At 39.0% G+C, this 24,349-nt stretch overlaps 1 protein-coding gene across 1 annotated transcript in view; it reads right to left on the bottom strand.

Annotated features, from left to right (window-relative positions):
* Nucleotides 1-1,295: 1,295 nt before the first annotated feature.
* pdlim4 (PDZ and LIM domain 4) overlaps nucleotides 1,296-24,349 on the bottom strand; it is a 45,277-nt gene continuing 22,223 nt past the window's right edge. The window contains exons 3-7 of the mRNA XM_007562066.2: nucleotides 23,469-23,550; nucleotides 13,348-13,613; nucleotides 11,071-11,228; nucleotides 5,276-5,414; nucleotides 1,296-1,673 (exon numbers count right to left, since the gene is read on the bottom strand). Coding sequence (XP_007562128.1) covers nucleotides 1,469-1,673; nucleotides 5,276-5,414; nucleotides 11,071-11,228; nucleotides 13,348-13,613; nucleotides 23,469-23,550 — 850 coding nt within the window. The 3' untranslated portion in view covers nucleotides 1,296-1,468. The remainder of the gene's footprint in view (nucleotides 1,674-5,275; nucleotides 5,415-11,070; nucleotides 11,229-13,347; nucleotides 13,614-23,468; nucleotides 23,551-24,349) is intronic.

The raw sequence follows: 24,349 nt of genomic DNA, 5'->3' as shown, positions 1-24,349 counted from the left end.
ATTGATCAGAAGCAAGATGGCCGCTCTGGAGGAGCTGCACAAATCAACAGGACATCCAGGAGTCATGAACTTCCCAATCTGGCAGCGTGACCGCGGCAGTTAACCACAACCCACAGACTGGAAGCTGCTCAGGTCAAATGAAAAACAACATTTTTGCTACATGTGGGGAAACAATGACTGCAGATATCCAAAGAGTAAAAGATGGTGGGGACAGCAAGTTTGTTGTGATCATGCTTTGTTAGTAGTAGTAGTAGTTTTTCATAAAAATGTTATGGTTGTTGCATTACAAAATATGAAAAAGTACTGGTTGTATTATTGGAAGGAACTCAGAGCAGCTGATTTGTACATTTGGCAAGTTTTACCTCTGGAAATGAGTACAATTACTTCTCATCCCTCCAGACAGAGCAACATAGTAAAGTAACACTCAACACTTCAATGAGAGTTATAGTTTGGATCACAGCCAGTTCTTACTATTAATGTACAGAAGTAGTGATAACTCTATTACTGCTATCTAGGATTGTTAGACCGTTCTTTTGTTTGTATGCATAATAACCAACTGCAGCTAAAAACACTTATGAAAACGTGCACAACATACTGAATGATTGCTAGGGTAAGATGGATTATTTATTGCACTTCTCAATGGGCCTTCTGCATGGGCTTCACATGATTCACCTCTTCCTTTAGAAAACATACAGAAAAATGCTTCAGTGAAACCAAAAATGTGTCACCTTTTCCAGATAAAACATTGTAATTCATTCAGAGCTCTCTTCAGTTCTGTTTCACTGTCAAGTTATGTGTAAATGTCACAGAGAAGATTGAGGAGGGGTTCTTTAAGTAACATGAATCCAGATGAACCGTAGTGTTGGATGTGAAGAAGGGAACGCATGAAGCTTCAGTAACACCGGGCCAATGTGCCTGGTGTTTTGTAGGTAAATATCCTGTTTGTGGGTAAACGGCATATTTACTCACAAAAAACACAAATGTGAGTGTCTGCCTGTAGTTGCTGACCCCACAGAGGGGTGAGGCTTTGTCGAACTCGATGAGATCACTGGGTTGCAAGCTGGCACAGCATTGCTCAGGCTGAGGCAACGCTCCAGATATGAGCCACGGAGGTGTTGCTATCAAGGATGCTCTTATGAGGCGCCGAGTGTCTGCCGGATGAGCAGCAGCTCCAGAACTGCGTAGGAAGAACGCTCCCGCCCTTGCACCAAGACCTCCATGATTCAGAAGCAGAAAGTCATAATTCTTTCCCCAGATTGTTTGGTTGCAGTGGTTACCACACAAGCAGNCTGATCTGGGATCATGGAAATTTCACACCACTCCCCCCCACCAAGGGAGGCAAAACTGATCCAAGATCAGCAGTCCTACGCGACAGAGCCTGATCACAGCTGGTGACGACGCTCAGCTCCTCACTCCACTAGATTTTGGTTTCCCCGTTTCTGCTACAGATGAAGCCAGTCTCGTCCTCTTAGACCAGCTCCACCTTGGAGTTAGGATACACGGCGACCACGTCGTAGCCCTCAGGCGGCTGGACGCGGGCCTTGGCGTGGGTCTCGCAGTACAGACTGTCCTCGATAAAGAAGTAGCCTCTCTGCTTCAGGTTGATGCCGCAGTCGTCACACATGAAGCAGTCTGGGTGGTAGAGTTTGTCCCGGGCCTTTACGATTGTGCCACTGCGCAAAAATAAAAAAATGGTTAGAGCATTTTCTCTTCTTTCTAGAAATATAACCATAGTGGCTGAGATGCTTTTCCTTTCATCAAACATACGTAGCTCATGCTAACTCACTTAATTACAGCATGAAAGTCTGTCAGTGTTTAGTATCTGAAACCTACATAGTGAAGATAAATCCTGGTCAAATGTTCACATTTGATCTGCTGAATTTCACCAGGTTTTTGTGAAATAATTAGAACTGATAGTTTTAAAACCTTTTCAGAATAAGGTGAGGTGTTTATTTTTGCACCACTGAACTGAAAACAATCTTTTAATATAAAAAATTAAAGAAAAAAGAAGAAGGTGCAATGATCTGGGTGCTAAATGTTCGCACCATGAACTCATCAGTTCATGCGACTCATCAGTCTGGTAAATGTCACACCTGCCGTCTGAATAACCTGAAATAAAGTTAATCTTTATTAGTTGGATTTTTCTGAATCTTCCACATTTTCAATCTTTTTCAAACACTCCACTTTGTAAAGACATGTCAAATTCAACTGTAAAACAGTACCAGTCAGGAAAAGGGTACAAAATCTTGACAAAGTATCTTTATGGTATAATGAAACAAAAATGTTTTTGGAAATTGCCAAACATGGCGGTGGCAGCATCATGCTTTCATATTACTTTTGCTAGAGTCGGATGTAAGCTTTGGATATCAGTCAGTTTTGACCCAAAACCTTTAAGCCTCTGCTAGAAAGCTGAAGATAAAGAGAGATTTCATTTGCAGCATCACTGAGTCCAAACATGCACAGAAATACACATAATTCTAACTTCATAAGAGGGAAAATGATGTTTTGGATCCAACAAGAGAATCTGGGGCTCATCTAATTACTCAGAGTGAAAAATGCTGACAGAATTTTACCGAACAAGACTGAACTTTAAAATAAATCACAAGATGTTTGACAAAGCATTCATTTAAAGGTGTGCACTCTTATGTAACCAGGTTTTTTTAGACAGATGTGTTTGTTTTTCAGTTGAATTGCACAGGATTTAAATGTGATGTCATACATGGAAACAGTTTCAAAATGATTTATCATAGTTGTTTTTATTCCCAAGGGTGTGTGTGTACCTTCTGAGAGCCTCAGTGTCTATGGGTGTGTGCTGATGCTTTGATAACTACGTAAGCACAATATAAATTCATTTCAGACTTTACTCACCTTGAGCCTCATTGTGCCACATCTACATCTTTTATTTTTAATTTCAGAATATTACAGTTTTCCTTTTTTAAATGCAGTCATAATTGTGGAGTGGTGCAATTCATATGCAAACAAAAAAGTTTTCAAAAAGCTTGAGTTGCTTCAGGGAGATGACATCATCACATTAACACTTTAAAAGGTAATGAGTTATGATGAACTGTCCAGTGACACAGTTGTTTATTTAAACAATATCTATACAAATCAGACATTATCTTTTTTTACAGCCACTTATAGCCCTTTGCTTATTTGAATATATGTGTCCCACATGTTATCACGTATCAAAGGACACATTATGAGTGTGTTTATAGGCAGAAGGACCAGAGCTGTCACGCCTGGAAACTGGCTCCATTTGCCTTGGAAGTCACAGCTGGGATCACAGTGATTAAATTAAAGCCAACTTCATCAGGCTCCAGCTGCAAGCTAAAAACAGATGGATTTGCTAATTGTTGTATTCAATAAAGGACCAACTCTTATTAGGCAAAGAAGCTCATTAACATGGGTTTCTGTGACTTTTATGCATTTAATCTCTAATGAAACTTTGTTTATAAGAGATGCAACAGGAAAACCAACTTTACGGCTCAAATGGAATGTAGCAAAACAGATTCTTGAGGCAAACTATTAACGAGAAAACTGGCTGCCCAAATAGTTTATGTGCTGCTCTGAATAAAACTCTAGTCACACTATTTACTGACCGAGATATTACAGAGGTCTGTGGTACCACACAAAAACAGAGTTTTCTTTTTAAGAGTCAGAACTTTAAAAACAAGTTCTGTTACTTAGAACTCACATAGTTCTAAGTAAAAAATAACTGACTTTTTCCACTTCAGATGTTAAGGATAAATTGAAAAATCCTGTCTCAATATTAATGTTAGTAACTCTCATGCCAACTTCTGCAGACACTCTATCTGCACTAATGAAGATTCCTTCACTCCAACATGCCAGATGCTTGACAGATCTGCAACATGTTTGCCGTCCAGCCAATTTTCTGATTAATTTAACTACAACACATTTACTGATATGCACAAGTATATATCAATACATCAGAATACCACCAAGTTTCAGTAATTCAGTTAAAAAGGGAAAATCCTGTACGCTTCTGTTATATGTTTTTAGGGTTTTTCTGTAAAATTTGTTACGGCCTAAAACTAATGCAAATCCTGTCAGTTTTTCAAAGAATTTGGATTTTCATAAGACCAAGACCATAAAATGACATTAATACAGAGACTGTGGGATGACCCACTCAGTCATGTGACAGAATGCAGACTTTAAAGTCATTAAAACAATAGGCCTTCGCAGCGCTTAGCTGCTCGGGCCTAATTATCATCCACTGTAACAATAAACCATTGCTAAAGAATAAAGCCGTTCACTGATTGCTCTATCCAAGTCTATGAATAAAAACTTCAGTAGCAGGAAAAATGCAGTAGTAAGTTTAATACGTTGCCATGGTAGTGTAATATATTGAGATTCATCCTCACAGACCATAAATGTTTAGACAGAGAAGACGGTGAGGCAATCACTAGGCAGGAAGCAGAATTAAAACACATGGTGCTGTCAAAGCACACGGCAACATGCAGAACGTGGCCAAATCACATGCAGCACATATACTTTATAAAAACGACAAGACCTAATTTTTCACAAAATAATCCCCTTACTTTTAGATGAGCATTAAACATGCATAGAGAAATGCCAAAATGAGACAGACTGTGACAGCAGCTTAATGTTTTAGTTCTGGACTGCAGCACAGTGATCATTAAAACAAAATCCTGCTTCTTTTTTAACCACAATGAAACCAGTCATGCTTGACTGTAAAACCTCTCGTCACAAAGCTCTATACATGCTCCAAAACGCTGTAAAATGCTCAGAAGTCATAACAGGCTGTTCCTGCCTGCAAGCCCCCCAATGTGTTCCTGTCAGTGTAAAGCGCATGACATCACTGCCTACCTGTGGCAGCTTTTATGCGGGTTACCGGTGCTGGTGGGAACTTTGGCAAACAGACTGTGTGCATATGTGTACCTACGTCTAATCATGCAGCTATGTGACGCTGGGTGTGGAGTGTGTCTTTGATTAATCATTAAAATAAGCTTTCTGAGAAATAATGGCTGGTTGGTGCAGGTCAAATGGTGCGAGTTAACCTCTCTGATTCCAGCCAGAGTAAAACCTCGACTCACCTAGCATGGTGTGGGTCTTAAAACTTTACGACTGTAGGCGACGTGACAAAACAGGCAGAAGATAGACGATTTCCAGATGCAGTGTAAGCATTTCAGCAGTCATACGCTTATACCTAAACCATGCAATTCATTACACACTTTTTCTGTTGAGTTGGAAAAAGTATTACAATGTCTTTGTGTATTGAACTTAAAGTACTTACACAATGCCGTTACAGCAGCGTGAGCACTGGGGGAGCTTCTGCAGACCAGGCATGGGGCTGGGGATCGGGCTGCCCAGCTTTGGTATGGGTGACCTGACCGGAGATCTTAAGCTTCTCATTCTTTCTGTTGGTGACAAACCTGTTGCAACAAAACAATAAACGTAACTTTAACCCAAAAATATTCAGCTGTCAGACATCTTACAAGCAAGACTCTCACACATAAACATGGAACAGTTTTCCAACATCAACACTTTCTCTGTAGGTCTCTGCTAAATGTTTATCTTGCACACAGGTTGTGTTTGCTTTGCTTAATGTGATTTGATGATAAATGGATTTCTGATTCTGCTTATTTTATCAGTGAGATGAATGGCTTTCAGACATTCATTCAAATATTTTCCATGCATGTTTGAACTAGACGGAAAGTTCCTGCAACTTCTCAAAATGATCTGAAAATTGTGACCATCAGTTCCGTGTAATGCAGGAAGATTAATTTCTCATGCTGTCAGGTAATAAATAACATTTGAAAACGAGTTAATTACTGTAAGAAAGGACACAGGTTTCTCTATAACAAGTTGCTACAAATATTGTGTAACTTGGCAAGATGAATATTGTTTTCTGTTTTTTACTTGACTGCATCTGTAGCAACAGAAACTTGGAAACAGATGAGGTATGACAGGAGATTAAGATTTCACAAATTATTACTTTGGTACCATAAATCACTATTGCAGTCTATACAAGATATGTGATAAATGCATTGAACCAAAATGATGTTTCAACATTACTTTCAGGTGTTGTAACCTCCAATTCCTACTGACATGCTACTGACTAAACTGAACGGCATCATCTTATTATCTGGTGGAATTTATCGTTATGAATATCCTATAATGAACATCAGAAACTGGAATTGTCAAAAATTATAATTCACTGATGAGTTAATTTGTTTTTTGGTGAGACGTTTTTGTTCTTTATGGAGCTTTGCTGCAAAATGACCAACAGACAGAGAAATCCTCCTAATAAGAACCGATGCCCTCTGCAAATGTTGGAAAAATGTGCAAAAACATTTATATGAGAGCTTTTAGAAGAGTAATATTTATGATTTGTTTGGTTTAGTGGAGGAGTGGTGAAAGTGGATCTTTCAGCATAAAAATAAGAGTAAAGGTTTAGGAGTAGGTTAAGCTTTTTCATTCAAACAAACCACTTGAAACTTAATGACGTCAGATTAACCTGGATCGCTAAATAATAAAGCGTTACAGTTCTTTTTCTAAAAATGTAAAGCCACTGTATGCAGTTTGGTTTTGATCAAGTTGAAACATGAGACCAGGATGACGTGCTGCCACTGCAAGTGTAGGCACAGCACTGCGCTCCTTTTCACAGCACAATAAAAGAAAAGTATTGAAATAAATAAACATTCCTTGTTCTCTGCTTTCGTCTTCAGCTTACATCACTGTCTTGAATTTTCCTTTTCTTCCTCTTACTAAGTTTTTTCCTCCCCAGGACTTTCCTGTGTTCTCTGTTCATGTTTCTGCAGCAGCATTTCCTGGTAAGATTTCACCAGTCAAAGCCGACTGATGAAGGGAAAACAACCAATGCCGCAAAAAGCCACAATTTAATCATCATATCATTATGCAACAATCACATGATTTGTGAATTACAATTATTGTACTGGCAGGAGCAGTCAGAGTCAGATTCTTCACATTTTTATTGACTTCAAATCCAAATCTTGTTACGATCTGTTAAAGTAATGACGCATAAGCGATAGGGGTGATAATCATGGTGGGTGTAGATGAGTTCCCACAGATGGTGAGTTTTATGAAGAGCTGTCAGCTTAGATCATCAGGTGTTTAGTTATGCCTGCTTAGTGGGTATGAATGTGGCGTGCTTTATGCTGGATGTCTGAGCTACTTTGGTCGTTTAAAGTGCAGTAAAGCAGATCAGAGGAGTTCATAGTGTGACTGATCAACATCACTGATGATGTGCCAGGACAGGATATTCAAGCCAACCGGGCTGGTATGATGAACACTAACCACAGTTTAATCAGCCTTCATCTGGAGCTGGGCTTCAAGCACCTCTTATTCCTCACTAACTGCAGACATGTGACTGAACTACTGACTGAGCCACATTCACTATTAAATGTGGCTTTAGTATCTCTATAACGTAATGAAGAACTGGAATGGAAAAAAAAAATGTGCTGCACAACTATAGAGTGACTTTCTATTAAGTAGGCTGACTAATAAAGGGTTTCCAACCACACACACGCACGCACACACACATGAATGCAGAAAGTGCAATTAGTGAGGGCTTGTTTAGTCTTGCTTGAGTTTTATATTCCGATGGTGGAACCGCATACAGTAGCCTGATTCACAGAATCTGATTTGCTCTGCTCACAACACACACCTCACTTTCTTTAACAGACTTAACCAAACAGTGGTTTGCAAAACATCAGACTTTTGATATCCAAATTTAGGCCACATAATGATGTTGAAATTAAAGCTTATTCAGCTCATGCAAACAATCCCAACCACATGAAGACAACAATAGATGCATTTATGAATACATCTGTTCACCATGTATGGCTTTATGTATCAAAGTGGTTTGTTCTTATTTTACAGCAAAGCTAGTTATAAACAATAAACATTGAAATAATGTACTTATTAATGCAGCTGAACTCTGCTTATAATTGCTGACCAGCTTTCTGCAAGTTTCCAAAGGCAATTTGGCAAAATAAAATCTGAGAGTATTTGAGCTCTCCTTGCCAACACCCTAATCTTTGCAGAGTCTCCACTGGACTGAAGTCTGGACTGCACCGCTCCAAAGCGTTATTATTACTGACAGTAGAAATATGTTAGCAAAATTAAAAGATTCAATTTTATATAAATATACCAGGTGTACAAAGAATCGTGGGCTTAAATATATTCCATTAATGGTTACAATGTAATATCAGTATAAATATAGCCTGATGGCTTTCCTTCTCAATGTCTATGAAAGATAAATATGTTACTGCATTACTGCAATAGCAACATGAATGTGTGAAAAAATATGCAGAAAACATTTAGTTTGCAAGTGATTTTCTAAAATGTTACAGAAAACCAAGATAAATTTCAGGAAAAAGAATTTTATCGCAAAAACACGAGTTTCTGTTAAACTGTTTTCTTATTGTAAAAATTCCATGTCGGCTTTAGCGACAGAATATTTATTATAACAGCAGCTCGACTATTATTTCTAGTAAACCGGGTCAGAGTCTGGAGGATTTCTGGCCAACTGTCACTGTTGTTTGCTTTTCCTCTAAAAGCCCCTTAAACACAACATGACCTCTGCAGGAGCTCACGCCTTCAGACGGCAACCAGCTAGAGAGATTTAAAAGCTCAATAATAAAGTAAAGCGCTGTTCAACTAGAGTCGCATGTCAACAGTTTGTTTCTGGAAGAGGGGAACCATTTTATAAAAAAAAAACAAAAAAAACAAAGACGTGAAACATCTGTGGTTAGATTTCAGATTTAAAGGCACCAAAGTAACAAAGAGACATGCAGCTTTTAAAAGGGTCTCTGTAAACTTGAAGCATCTTGAAGGGCTTTAAGTGTCAGTCAACCCTTCATTCCCCAAGCTGAAAGACAGCAGACAAGAGAGGCGGCTTTTAATCTGTAAAGTTCATCAGTGGCATTAGATTCTCTCTGCCTCCAGTCGCTTTCATCTGTCGTTAGCATTTGTCTCCTTCTTCAGCTCTTGTTTTTTGTGGTCCACTAAGTGTTATGAAGGTGATAAATTAGAGAAGCTGTGCGGTTTGGCTTTGCCCCGGGCCTCACTGCGGGAGCACTTTACTTTGTTTCTGGTGCTTTGAATTATCCTGTCAACTCTCACTTCAAAGCTACAGCCTGAAATGTTGTGACAGAATCTAATACAGAAGAAAAAAACAAAGATTGCTTGATACTAAACCTGTGGGAAAAAGACTGAACAAAAAAATGCATTAGAATAAAAAATATAAAAAAAAATGTAAACAAATGTACTTTTCAAAAGTATCTCAAATAAATGTAAGTGAAGCATGTTTGTAATTTATACTTTCATGTTTAAGTCATGAGTGTTTTGGTTTAGCTTTGTCATTTTCTGAAGTATTTCTTGCTTGTATTCAGCCGTAGTTCCACTGATCTTTGTGTTTTCCATGTTTCTCCTTGCAGTTTTTTCTCTTCAGTTAAACAGTCCTTCCTGTTCAGTAACCGCTCCTCTGTTACCATCACCTCATGTCTTGAAGAATACTTCATTATCCTTCATTATCAGTAAGCATTTATTATATTACCTGCTTCCTGCTTGTGTTTTGGTTCAACAAAAAGTGACCGTTGATCAGAATGTGGAGGAACCAGTAACTATAATCCATGATGTCCTGTTTCCCTGCTGAACAGTAACAATGTGAGACGGAGCATCGTTTACGAGTAACGTGTTGATGTTCATCTCAGGTATGAATTTATTTATTTATATATATACATACACACACACACACACACATACCATAAACGTTTTCTGCCCTTTTACATTATTTTGTTTGTTCATTTTACTTACATTTACAAATACTTTTCTCTTTATGTATTTTAATTAGCAAAATACTTTGTTTTGTTTTGCAAGCTGCAACTTCAATAAATATTATATTTAACTTACAACAAAATCGAAAATCCTACTCAAAATAAAAAAAAATAGTCTTGAGTTTGGGGTATGACTTAGATTCTCATCTTTAAAACAAAAATCAAAAGGTTTTTGTGATACTTTCTACTAGAAAATAGAAAAATGATATTTACTTAGCGGCTGAGAAGTTTACTGATGCAGCTAAAAGTTGCAAACTCCACTCAGTCCAAACACTTTTATAAAGGTTCCTTTTATGTTAGATTCTAAGAGGAACATTAATGATGAATATATTTTATTGTTGTATAAATACACACTAAGTTATAATTACCTCTCCCACTCCCTAAACTTTTGTCCAGCTTCAGTGGTAAACATGAAGAGAAGGTTTTAGTTCCAGGGATTAACTTTCTGCTGCTGCTGTCAGAATCACATGACTCCTCCTCAAATGAAAGAATGCCAAGTAGTCGGACAGGAAAGCCGTATTTCTCACTTTTATTGTCTTCTGTGAAGTTGTTTTTGCTCTAAATTGCTTTACCAAAACTTCCCTCCTCCGGATTTTCTTCGAGTCAAGATCTATTTTAAAACAGTTAGGCTTTCTCTTTCCTTTTGTCTTTGCTTTTCTTTCGGTTATTCTCTCTGTCTCTCCTCCTTACTATCTGTCTTTTAACTCTGTTGTCAGTGTTTTTCTATAAAAGGAAAACTATGCCACTAGATAGAGGAGCTTCAAACAGTCAGAGGTTCCCTGAGCGAGAATCACAAGTCACATCTGCAAAGCAGGAACTATTTATTCCCAAACGCCTTGTGTTTATGTGACTGTTTGGAAGAAATGCATTGATGTATGTGAGCAGAACTCAATGCTTATTTCATGCCTACTTTGAAGTAAACATAACTGTATTGTGACAGCTGGTGGTAAAGTTGTGCTGATTTTTTTTACATGTATCTTTTTAAGCTTGACAAAGCCACAAATTAAAATGTACAACTTTCTAACATTCTGTTTGTCATTCTGAACCATTTCCTGACACTTCTGCATAGACAGTAAAACACTTCAACGGAGCACAACTCAACCTACAATTCCACTATTCAACAATCAGAAGACTTTGTAAATGTTTGGATTATGCTGATATTTCTGAAAAGGTTTAGATCGATGCCATTTGTTGCTTAAATATCAGACACAAACACACGAGGCCGTACCTCCGTCCTCAGCGTCCAGGATCTCCTGCAGGTATTTGAAGGAGCCAGACTGTTTGGGCGCAGAGACGGGCTCTTCGTAGTCCTGAAGCATCTTGTAGACATCTGACTGGGGGTCGAAACCATTACGGCTCACTGGGGACTGCGGAGGAGGCTCTGGACTGAAAACCACATAAGAAGCATGACTCAGTAAAAGCTTTTGCAAAGCAGCCAACAGATGACGATTAGGAGTGAAGAAGGGTGAAGAACAGCATGTGTTTAGCAACGGATGAAGGAGGAAAGAATAAATCTCTACAGATTCTGGTTTACCCACACAATGCTGATTATGCAGCATTATTTTTATATGAACAAAACACAGCTAATAAAGAAACAATTTACTTAAAGTGTAGATCCCACATTAACATTATCCAGTGGTCAACCTGAGTCACATGCTGTCACTCACTGCACAACCTGCAGTTACATCAAATGTGTGTAATGTTAATTTGAAGAGTCTGGTTAGTGATGCACCAACCAATCAGCCAGGTTGTTACGTGCTGAAAAACTTGAATCTTTATCAAAACTGCATTGAGTCTGTAATGTATCAAGAAACGGAATGCTGTTTGAAAAAATGTATTTTGAGTTTTGTTAAAATCAGATAAAAGGTAGATGCAAATGTTTATTACTTCCAAAGAAACAGCAGCACATTATTGTTTAATGGTTTCCGTCTCTTACATTCAATTTGCATTTGGAGGCAATATTTAAATAAATAAGTCTATGACTGGATCAGCCAGGAATAATATTTTTTGATATTTAAATCATTTCTTGGGAACTTAAAACTTATTGGGCTGTTTTTCTACAAAGCAAAATGTTTTGGTAAAATTAGGTGATTGACAAACAATCATCAATAACTAAATTGATTCATCTCTTTTTCATAAGATTCTATATTATAACCTTATTAAATGAAGTTTTGATCCTTGTTTGGGTCACATTGATTCTTAATAATCAACTTTAGTCACAGGGTTGGAAACGTCAGCGTCGGTACAAACTGACGTGGTCACCAGCCACGCTCCTGTTTATGCTCTGAATAATCAGGTGTGAACAAATATTTTTAACACTGGATTTAGGTTAAATATACAACAATGAACTAAGAAAAAACAAAGAATATAAAAGGGAAAAAAATCACCAACGCAAGAGTGGAAAAACGGTTTTATAAAATCAGAATGGATGCACCAGAACAGCCGTTTCCTTTTCTCTAGATGTGATTCCTTATGCTGGGATTAGTCTGGGATTATCAGCCGCTCCATGCCATGCCTGTGCTTGCTCATTCATCCAGATTGAAAGCTTCAAGCTTTAGGAAGATGATGAGCTGAGCTGCTGACAGATGTGTGCAGACCAGACACACTTAACGGCACGTTTGTCTCCAGACTCCTTTTCAGGAGCACCAGGAAGTTACATGACAGAAAAAACGCTCAGCTCTGTTTGAAGTGAAGCTGAGTGATAGAGAAAAATGGCAGTAATAGGTTCAGTTGGAGAAGCAGAATGACAGAAGTCAATGGGTGCCATGAAAATAGTTTTAAATATTGGGTTTTCCGTTGGGCTTGGGGTGGAGACCTGGATGGGATTAACAGTCCAGTCGCAGGGAACTCTGGGAGTTTTTCAGAGGATGTTCACCAGGGAACAGGAGACACAGGTTTATAACCTGCTGGAGGGAACACACAACAGCAAATGGCTTTTCCAGGCTATCAGGGGCAAGCCGCGCAGGTGTGTCGCAGGATATCCAAACTGGGTCTCTGTTAAGATCTGCACATACCGACATGTATGACATACTACAGCTCTGTTTTTAAATGAAATCCTACTTTTTAATTTCAGAGCCCGTTGCTGGAGACGGGCTCCTACTTCCTTGTGTGGTTTTCTCACAGCCGTGGTGTGCAATGAGGCTGATCTGGGAAATCTCACGGAGAGATATTCTGAAAGCCAACAAGCCTTAACAGCTTGCACGGACATGGTTCACTGTTCTCCACTCGTACAGGTTACAGCAGGAGAACAACATGGATCTCTTTGTTCTTTCTTTAATCTGGGTTTTATATGGAACAAACACATTAAAATGAGGGCTTATTTTGATGGTAGCTCTAGAGAAAAGCTCAGAAAGGCAGAACAAAACTAATTAAAACCACAGAAATAAGGTGCAAATTAGAACACAAAAACAACCTCACACACCTAATCCACAAGAGCTATTGATCCTGCAAATTATGGTTCATTGTCGGCACTTATGTCGTTTGAAAATCACGTTTATTGTCTCACCTGTGTGTGGCGCTCAGGCTGAGACCCCCCATCTTGCCTGGCAGGGATCTGTCCCCGTTGCTGCCATTGTGAGCATAAAGCCCTGCTGGGTTGTTGTACTGAGCATGCCCAGTTCCGTTCCCATATCCATAGCTGTGGCCGTTGTTGGGTCTGGTGTGTCCATTGTTCAGGTGAGTGGGCTGAGGAGTGAGAGGGGACTGTGGATCAGAGGTGTACGAAGGTTTACGTCCGTAGCTGCCAGAACTGCTGCTGATGGGACGGAAATTCTGCAAAAGAGACAAAGAAGAGGAAGAAAGGCATGTCAGAAGGGATGACTTTAATATTTAAATGGAAAATAGGTTAAAATCGAACATAATGGTGGAGATGATGCTTGGAGATTTTTATGGAAAAGAAACTTGAAAACGTTTAGAAAAGATTCCACTTTCTGTACTGCTTTCCAATAGGAATCAAATATTAGTTTTTATGATACCTTGTCTACTTTTTGTTACATTTGCATTTAGTTTGCCTTGCCTCGACACCTACATAACTGCTGTATCCTTGGAGTTTGTGCAGAGGTCAACACCCTCCTCATGCATTTGCACAAACGCAATGTGACATCATCGAGCTGCTCGGTGTTTACTGCAGCTATCAGCGCACTTAAGAGATAATGCTCGCTTTGCAGCCGGGCTCGGATGTCTCACAGACAGAATTTTCCAGATAAGGTTTTACTGCAACGCTCGCGCTTATGTCACCACTTCTGATACCGCTTCAGGCCTTTGAATTTCTAAGATAGCCAGCAGCTTTACTGACTAAACAAAGCTGTACATTATCACAGCTTCAGAGTTTTTAAACATTTTAGCTGAGATGGAGAAACTTGTTTACAAGTTCGACCATGCAACAGCATGAAAAACAGATTTCTGTAATTCTGAGCCAGTGGAATGGGTGCATGTGTGTGTATGTGTGTGTGTGTGAGCATGTGTGTGTTCTGGGCTGGTTTAAAGTGCTTCAGTCACAGGTGCTGGAGGTTCAGCGCCTCTGTAGCCAGAACCCTTGTTATTTCAACAGATGGATCTGCTGGATGTCCTCCTGTTCTCAGTTTTCCCCTGGACCACACGCACGCACACACACACACACAGGTCTATGGTAATCATGCAATCAAAGCTTTTCAAAGTGTAGTAGGATTTCCCTCTGCAGCAGCAAGCCTTAGCTTTCAAATTTCCCACCATTGTCCAGTCCGTATGGAGGACCAACACTGACATAATAAAAAAATAAAAGCATAAATATCCATTTAGCATAAATAAAGCATAAAAATCTAGTTATGCTTTTATTTTTTATTACGTCAGTGTTGGTCCTCCATAAGTCCCATGCTATTAAAGAAAATGTAAACCACAAACACTCCTTAAAAATTCAACAATACAGGCACATTTGAACAAAAGACGCTTTGATTAAAATATTAGTGAAGAGTTTGCATTCAGAGCTACAGCAACCACAATAAAGTTTTCTCCACTTTTTCATGTTGCAACCATAAACATCAGGAATTTTATTATTTTATGCGACAGACCAACACAAGATGGTGCTTTTTTTTTCTTTTATAACATTTGAAAATCGTGTTGTGAATTTGTATTTAGGTGAAACCAGTTTGGCTGCAGTTCCAGCTTTAAGTCCTTTGGGGTTTTGCCTCTAACAGCTTCATACATCTGGAGACATTTCCGCCTGTTCTACTTTGCAATAAAGCTCAAGCCGAGTCAGGATAGATGGAAAACATCTGAAGGGTGCACTTCAAGTCCTTCCAAAGATTCCAACATGGATTTAGGTGTGAACTTTGACTGGGCCGTTCCACACTGGAATTCCAGCGTAGATCTGACCGGTCATTGTCCTACAAGAAATCCTACCCCCTGTCAGTATAAAGTGTTTTACAGACACTAACAGGTTTTTCCATGATGTCAATGTACCCAACTTCTAACTTCGTATCAACTCTAATCAGCTTCCGTGCTCCAGCAGTATGATGCTGGCACCACCATGTTACCCAGTGTGACTGGTGCGTGCAGAATGATGTTTACCTCAGACTTAGCGTTTTGGGTGTAGAGTGAAATGGTTTATTTTGGTCTCATTTAACCAAAGCACTTTCTTTTTAATGTCTCCTGTTTGGTTGTTACAAGCTGCAACAAGCCTTCATGGCTTATCTCAACAATCATTTTCTTCTTGCTATTTTTCCACAAAAGCCAGAGTGGAGTTCATAACTAATAATTATCCCATCATCACCTGGATTGTTGTATTGTTCATGCCGCCTCAGTTGTGGATCTCTGCAGCAGTCAGATTAAGTGAGCCACTCACTTCCTGTTTTAGGATAGTAGGTTGAAAAGTGATGGTAGATGTTTAATCTGTCTGGTGGGTTTCTAGGTCTTCATGCTGTTTGTTCACTAATGGACCATTGCTAATGGTCAAACAGAAACTAAAGCCTTCACTGAATAGTGTTTGTTGTATCAAAATGAAGGACTGAGAATTCACTTTTTAATGTCAATTTGTTACAAAAAAGTCTAACATTTGTTAAGCATAGGGTTTTTTTATTGTTGTGGTATTACATATAATTCTACTAAAATACATTTAATTTTGTGGTCTTTATCCAACAGTGGAAAAAGGCAAATAAAAAAGTTAAATGTGAATAACTTTTGAGAGGCAGTTTAGAAGAAAAGAAACTAAATTCTAAGCAATGACGACCAAACTAGAACCAAACAGGCCAGACTAGATCCTGCTTGTTGTCTTTAGCTTCTTATTCTTACACTGCTGAATGCATGACAACCACATTAAGGCCTCAGTGTTTTTGGAAGTTCTTTGGTTTGGCCCAACAGTTTAGGAGTGTGAAGATTCTTTGAACAAATTAAATTCTGAAATCAACTTTTGTTTTAAAATGAAAAGATCCACCAAAAATGTAGCATTGGCAGGATTTTTTAAGTTACTATTACTAGTTTGTGCCAAACCCTTTTCCCTCCAGTTGTCTCCTTTTTCTTTCTAACAAAACATTTTGATAACATTCGACTTTTAAGATTTCTGTTTCTGGCTGCTGTCCTCATGTGCACTTTTTCTTTTATCCTCTTTAATCTTTCAATTTCCTGAGAATATATCCATAACTGAGGCAGAATTTCTTCAAAAACAAATAGCTGTCCCTACATGTCTTTTTTAGTCTTCATTATTCGTTTCTCACTCTTAGACAAGGTTAAATCTCCAGATAACAATCAGAAGAATAACTGAGACAACCGGGCGAGTTTAGTCACGTCTGTGCTCTTAGAAAAGTGGGAAAGAAAATCCATGAGAGTGGATTTTGTTACACGTTCCAGTTGAAACTTAATAGACATTTGATTTATGATACCGATCTCTGCAAACATGAGTGGAGAACGACAGGTAATCCTTTGTTAACATATATAATGACATGTTCAAAAGAAAGATAAAAGTCAAGGAATCAATTTTTGTTTTACAGACCTAGAGGGAAGTGACCAAGAAGAGCTACACAAAGTTTGCTTGCTCAGGCCCTGGTTGTAAATTTGCTAAAGATTAGATGCTATTATCCTTAGAATAAAATGAATAAAGGATGTGCTCTGATCTTCCAGCTCCGATATACACCTGCATTCTGCATTTCCTGCAGAAATACAGAAAAAGCTGGGACAGTTTCAACCGAACACACCTGACTGAAATGGGGTGACTTCATGTGTTTTGACTGAACCCAGCCAAGCCAAACCCGTCAGCCTTTCCTTTTGTCTTTTCATTCTTGCAGCGCTCTCTCCGCTCTCCCTGTCCACGCCCGTTCCACAGATATTTTCTTTAGATGGATGGAAGATTTATAAGGCAGCACATCTGGTGCATGCCTTATAAAAATGCCAGTATGTTTACATTCAGAACCTGTTAGTGCCTTTGAGGTGTAGGAACGGTGCAGCAGTTTGCCGTCTTTAAGTTACCTGTGCCAAATCTTCCTCAATAAAGATGCATATTTTCATTTTAAAAGTTTAGAGATGTTGATGTGGGTTTTATCTAAAGATAAAATAGCCCTTTATTACCCTTACAATTCAGTAAAATTTGGTGCAACTTGCTTTTCCAAACAAAAACAGACTGAACTACTCCATTTATGAGGCCCAGCATTGTCCAATTCCCATAAATCGAGGAATCCACGTGATTCCAACAGCGTGCTTTTCACTCGTAACCAAGCATGGCTAATGTTTCAGGAAGACTTGTAGTGTAAGGGAGTGTGTACACACAGGAAGGACCATGAAGAGTCAGGGCAAAGAGAGAAAAGTATGTGTTTACTTTTGACTTTACTTACACACTTCAAAATGTGTTACTGAGGTCATTTTAAGCCCAAACATGTCCACTCAATACACTGACAGAAAGTCCAACGTCTCAGTGCGCAGCGGGTCAGACTGTGGCAGAGCGGTGATTCGGGACCAGAGGACAGACGTTGGGGGTTGAAAGGTGGAGCAGCTTAAATGAAAGCACATGTTTGTTTATAACTGGAGACTTAAACCCAAATGCTTCACCAGACACACATACAAGTTCATGACAATGCTGAAACATGCACCCTTTGCTGCCTCCTGCATAGTTTAATTCATTCAAAGTTAAGCTTTTCAGATAGCAGCCTGCACTACTAACCAAACACAAACCGGCGCTTCACGGTTCCCCGGGCCTGACCCCCATTTGAAAAGCCCGGACGACAACAAAGAGTATCAAGTGCTGCAGAAAAGTTGGTCTGAAAATATTAAATGTTTTACAAACATTTTGCAATAAAGAAAAAGTTAATTCTAATAAATGTAAATAACCTAACCACTCATATGAATTTATGCTTTAGTAACAGTTTTACTGACCATACAGTTAAAATAGAAAGAGCAGCCAGGAGCTGCTGACCAGTAAACTAGATTAACCAACAGGAGTTCTGGAAGTTTGTTGTTCTGCAGCATACAGTTGTGGATAAACTCATACCAAGAAAAACCAATGACTGGAAAAAAACAATTGTTGCTGCAAATTAATAGAAGAAGGGTCAAGGTCATTGTACAGCAAGAAACATTTTTCACATGTCAATTTTTCAATGAGGGGACAGGAAAGAAAGTGACAATTCTACATCTTAGAACCTACAGGCCTCAGCATTACAATTAAAAAAGACTTAAGATGTGTTTAGTTTGATTTGAATGCTTGCTATAAAAAGTTTTTTAGCTCATACATTCAGGGTTGGTTGGCTGCATCTGAAGACAACTCCAACTTCAAGTCTCCAATCTTCTTTGGACATAAAAGCGTGTGTTTGTTTGTAGTTATTACTTTACTAATCGGGCCTTAGAAGAGAGTCATTCTTAATTTCCCTGTACTGATTCTCTGCACATTGACAATAAAGTCATTCACTGAAGAAGAGACCAAAGCAGAGATATCTGCCAACAATGCAAAGCAAAATGTCTGGCAAAAATCAAGCACAGCCTGTAAAGATGTGTGTGGTGGAACCTTAAAAAATGTTTTTTTTGTTTATGAAAAAAGCTGGTATAATATTTTTAAAGCTTGTTCTAGTGTTACTGCCTGGACCAAGTAGTTTTGTGGTCGCTGAAAGGCCAGTAATCCACTCTTAATCCACATGCAGTGTTCCCATTTTTCACTAAAGAAGCTTTAAATCAAAGCTGTATCACAGTTAAATCAGAGTTAAATACTCTCAGGTGGGTAAAAAGGGTTCCATTTTGGTCAAAATGAGTCCAAAATGGAACCCTTTTAATCTGCACACACATGAAAATGAAAGGTGTGTAAATCAAATGCACCTAAATGATTCCAGACAGGTGGAGCCTCATGAACAAAAAAAAAGTTTTAACGACTCCATCTACTTCACAACATGCCGAGAGCTACGCACCTGAAACCGATGTGGACATTTCAGCGGATTAGTGGTTAGGTAGTGAACACAAACACTCATATAAAAGCAAGATGATTTGCAGGTGGGATGTCAAAGAAGAATATTTAGTGAATTATTGAAGCATTCGGTACACCAAACAGTCAGGCTTGCTAAGGTCAATAGACCATTAAATAATTGGACATCCCATCTTGAAAGAAACAGCAGCTTTAACAGCAAATACTTCAAAACAATGGCATTGTTCCTTTGACAAAACAAATGTGCTTTATGTGCACACTTTTGTTTTAAAAGCATAATTCAGTTCCAGGCAGTGGGGGAATTATGGCCTGCAAGTCATGCAAGGAGTTTATCTGTCAGCTCCCATTAATGTTAGCTCGGAGAATTTGCTTTCTGCTGCCAACGCCTGAGCTGAGACTGGAAGCTTCCAGTGACGTGTGATCCAGACCTCTCGGCTTCATCATTGTGAGGCCCCATTCTTTCCACAGGACCATAGTTGTTGACCACAATAGCTAACAGTATAATGATAGGTTAGCTGCCATGAATGACACCGAGGAACTGTTAGCCAGAAGAACTGCTGTTTGACTTAAACATTGACAGCAGGAATTTCCCACTTACTTGAAGCTGCCACTTTATAACTTCAGTTAAGACACTTTAAAACACGAGTAACTGAGAGTAGTATAACCATACTGGTGTGTGAAAATGTTTCAAGAGAAAAGCTGATAACCACGCAGTTAAAGCCATTTATAAAAAGATCTGATGCATATTTTGTAAAGGTCTTTTTTAATCCATTAACAGACTTTGACCTGACCTTGCATTCAGAACTGCTGCTCTATTAGAAATTGATTTTAGCTGGTCAATAAGCTGGAGCCGCTAGCCTCCACGCTGCTGCTGGACAGAGAAGCAGATTCTTTTTGCCAATTGTAAATTGACGTCACCCTCATAAGGTAACACTTAAGGATGGTGATACTTTAAATTCTACACCATGACTATTGGTGGAAATATTTCCAATCAGCCAAATGTGTTTTTCTTGTAAGTGTGGAAAAACTGCAGGTACTTTGCGTCAGTCTGGTGATTAGCAACGCTGAGCAACTGGTGGGGGAGGAACTGTGGTGCATTTCTCAATGTCCATAAAGAGGAAGAAAACGTTTCTGAATCCTCCTTAGGAGGTCTTTAAAATATGAGATTAGGAATCATGGTGACAAAAACCCAGAGTTTTGTCATCTGCTGGGAGCTTAGAGTGGATTCTCTGCTGGTCTGTACCATGGAGAGCCAGGTGAGGATGTTTGGGGGTTTGGTCAGGAAGCTCCAGGTTTGGGAGGTTTTCAAGTGACATCCCAGAAGGAGGAAACCCAGATCTCATTGGAGGAACTGTTTATCCCCTCATTGGGCTACGGTTCCCACTAAATACATTTTGTATTAACTTGTACTGTCTACTTTTCAGTGATGCTATACAAGTGCTTCTCAAAATGCCAACTGGATGGCAAACATGTAATTTGGATTCATGTTGACGCAGAGAAGTAAAGACAAACGATTGGGCGTTTAAAAAGCTGCAGGAAAGAAGAATGTACTGCAAAAAACAACATTGATGACAAAACAAAAAGAACAACACTTAAAACGAAAGCAATTTACAACGGCCTTCCTGACACCTCATCATGACCCAACCCTTACCACTCGTCTTTATCACAATCATTTCTATTTTAAGAAGTTACATTTACCATCCTGTGGTCACTCTTTCCAAAATATGAGCACAGTTCCCAAGAAAAAACCCTGCATCATATGGTTCTACTGTTTTATAGAAACAGTCACATGGCTGCTTGGTTGGTAGCCAAAAACTACAGCATTTCCTCTCAAACTTTTATGAGAATCTCCAGGGCTCTCAAGGTGAAAGGAAACATCTCACACCTTCCACGTGTCACTTCCTGCTCAGTAGTAAATTCCCATAAGTCAGACTGGAATTTCCAACCGTTTAAGAAATATTCCATCTGTTAATCTGGGACTGCAAGAATAAACGCACCATCTTCAAATGCTGTCAGCTAACAAAATATTGTTACCCTTAGCACAAAGCCAGATTTTTACAAGTGAATTGTAAATACAAGTTTTGAATGGCAGACCTTTCTTTAAGTTACTGAAAACAAAACTTTTAACTCGATTGTCATGCCCAGTCAATCTCTGTTGGCCGTTTCTACAGCAGCTCATCACTGCTCTGATATAAAAATCAGAGCCAAAAATATCACATGGTGCAACGTTTGAGTCAGCCTGTGTGAGCAAGGTCACGATGTGTATATCATTTCCACTGAGACTCAGGAACAATCAGCATTGTGATCCGTTCAAGCAGTTTCAAAAAACAGCCGGAAACAAAGAAAGAGAGAGCTGTGGCTCGGGGAGCGGATGTTTCCTCTGTTCATGCTAAGAAGATTCCACCTGAGTGTGACACTGAAGTGGCCCAGAGCTGGTGATTTCAAGCTGCTCAGGTTCACTTTATTGAAAGAGACGCCAGAGAGAATTTTTAGAGTTTGCTGAAGGAGAAAGGAAGGACTGGATAAGATGATACAGAGATAGAGAAAAAGGAAAAGGGGAGAGCAGGGTGGATTTGCTGCTCTCATGTTTCCGCCAGGCAGAGCACTCCTGTCACGCTCGTCTGTGTTTGTATAAACTGATGCTGATGGTCTGCCCCACTTTGGTCTGGGATTTGCTTTAGCTTTTGCATGTTAAACCAGGACCTCAGATTGGACTGACTTTGCGTCAGGAAGGCTGAAGGGCCACCGGTTTTACAGAAAAAGATTTGGACAATTTTCATTATCTCTGAAAAAGAGAACTAAAATTAACAGGACTACACAATAGATTAAATGCAGTTTCATTGAGACATCAAGGCAGATTAAAATCAAATATCTTAAAGGATCACATGCTGTGTAATATTTGCTGCTTATAGCTTCACATTTTCTATAGAAATAGTATCTTTGGTCAGCTGGAGTCTCACTGCAGATGATACTCACACCTGATATGTATAACAGCGTTCAAGATGAAAAAATGCACAAAGTTTTGCAAAAATTCTTTGTGCATTGAGTGAGTAAAATAAACTATCATCTCATTTACAGTATTTATTCATCCTGCATTAATAACACTAAGCTCTGTCTGGTAACTTCTGCAAAATGATGTGAAAGAATTAATGCATGCTTTGTAAATGTTTCTTTTAAAATATGAATGACTGAAGTCACCATTGTGATCTGTTTCACAGCTGTATAACTTATTACTGAGAAAATCACTGCTGGCTGGGAATGGTTGACAAATACTAAAAATATCACAGTATTGTGTAGGGAAACTCCCATGGATAGCTGACAGAGTCACTGTTGAGAAATCAGCTGATGTAGATAAGAAGTAACCTTTAAAAATGATACTAAAAGTGAAAGTGAATATTTTTAACAAAGAGCAATAGTGCTAACCTTCTGTATATTTTGTTACAAATCCAGGTCAGGCTCAATTCTACCACAACAGTCCTTGACAACTGAGCATCTCTCACATATACAATACTCTCATTGTCTGTTTCCATCGTACAAACTCTTCACGCACAACATATGTGCACACATGTTTACACCCAACACACGTCTCATTCTCTATGTGCTCAGAAACAAGCAGGCGTGCCAGAAATTGGGGGAAAAAAATTGGAAAAAGCTCATCTGGTGGAGTTCATCATGCCGTGAATCTCCTTTTGGCAGCTGATCATTTGGAGAACAATCGAGACACTATTTCAACACGGTTCCAGCGAACAGTGGGACGCATTCTCCCATTTATAACAGACTTAATGACCATGTACATGCAGCTTGTGGATCGAGTTTTGTGCCTGTTTCCATAGATTCTGTTTGCTGTCAAAACAAACTGGAACCACTCAGCCACTAAGTTGTAAAGGTCACAGTTATGGCCGCAGACATGACTTACCTTCTCCTGTGGGAGATGCAAAGGGCTGTAAAAGACACCATCACCGACAGCTGATTTTAGAGCATAACTCAAATTTAACTTCACAAGTTAAAGATTTGATGTTGGGTAGTAAAAATCAGTCACCATCTCTTTTATGGTGCCATATACTTACCTCCACTATTTGAATGTCTTTCCTAATGAATCCCATTCAACATGGTGTCATGTTATGAGTAGTTTCCTACTAAGGCCTGATCATAGTTAAACAGAGATGAGTTGTGACTGCTTCCAAATTTTATGCAAATTTCATTCTGACAAAACACCCTCAGACTTGTTATTTGGGAAATCCAGAGAAGACGATGGTTACCTGTGCATCAGGCTCGGCGAACGGACTTATCTTTCCATCTTCGCTGACAGTTGGTGACCACACTCTCTCTCCAGATCCCGACCTGAAACACAATCCCCATGAGAGACGGCGTTAAATACTGCCAACGTACCCTGTAGTGCTGAAGCGTCTGAAAATTTCTGCTGAGATGGATGGATTTTTTTCTTTTTTTTGCTGACAATATTCCTTCTGTATTAAGTGTCATTTTTTCCGAGAGTGAATTACTAAAAACTAACAAAGAAAAAGTGAAAGTAGACACTGTTCCTATTCGTTTTTCTGGCATGACTAAGCAAGGAAAAAACCATCAACACATAGTGTAATTGTTAGAAGTGAAGAAAACAATGTTTTTTGTGTGTGTGTGTTTTGTTTTTTTTTTTTTTTTTTTTTTTTACAAATATTTAAGAAGAAGTTTCTGTAATCAACCCCCTGTACTCTTATACCCATAAATAAAATCCATTGAAATAAATTGCAGTCAGAAGATCCATTTGCCAAGTGGAGTCTCTTACTCTTGGAAAGAGCGTTGCACAACGACAGACCTGTTAAGATACGTCTGTCTACTTGATGTGACCAGCCAGAAGGAGAGCATTGATCAGAAGCAAGATGGCCGCTCTGGAGGAGCTGCACAAATCAACAGGACAACCAGGAGTCATGAACTTCCCAATCCGGCAGCGTGACCGCGGCAGTTAACCACCACCCACAGACTGGAAGCTGCTCAGGTCAAATGAAAAACAACATTTTTGCTACATGTGGGGAAACAATGACTGCAGATATCCAAAGAGTAAAAGATGGTGGGGACAGCAAGTTTGTTGTGATCATGCTTTATTAGTAGTAGTTTTTCATGAAAATGTTATGGTTGTTGCATT

Source organism: Poecilia formosa, unplaced genomic scaffold, assembly GCF_000485575.1.
Source record: "Poecilia formosa unplaced genomic scaffold, Poecilia_formosa-5.1.2 Scaffold133, whole genome shotgun sequence".
Classification (NCBI taxonomy): Eukaryota; Metazoa; Chordata; class Actinopteri; order Cyprinodontiformes; family Poeciliidae; genus Poecilia; species Poecilia formosa.
Note: the sequence above shows the minus strand (reverse complement) of the source record. Positions and strands in the feature narration are given on the sequence as shown.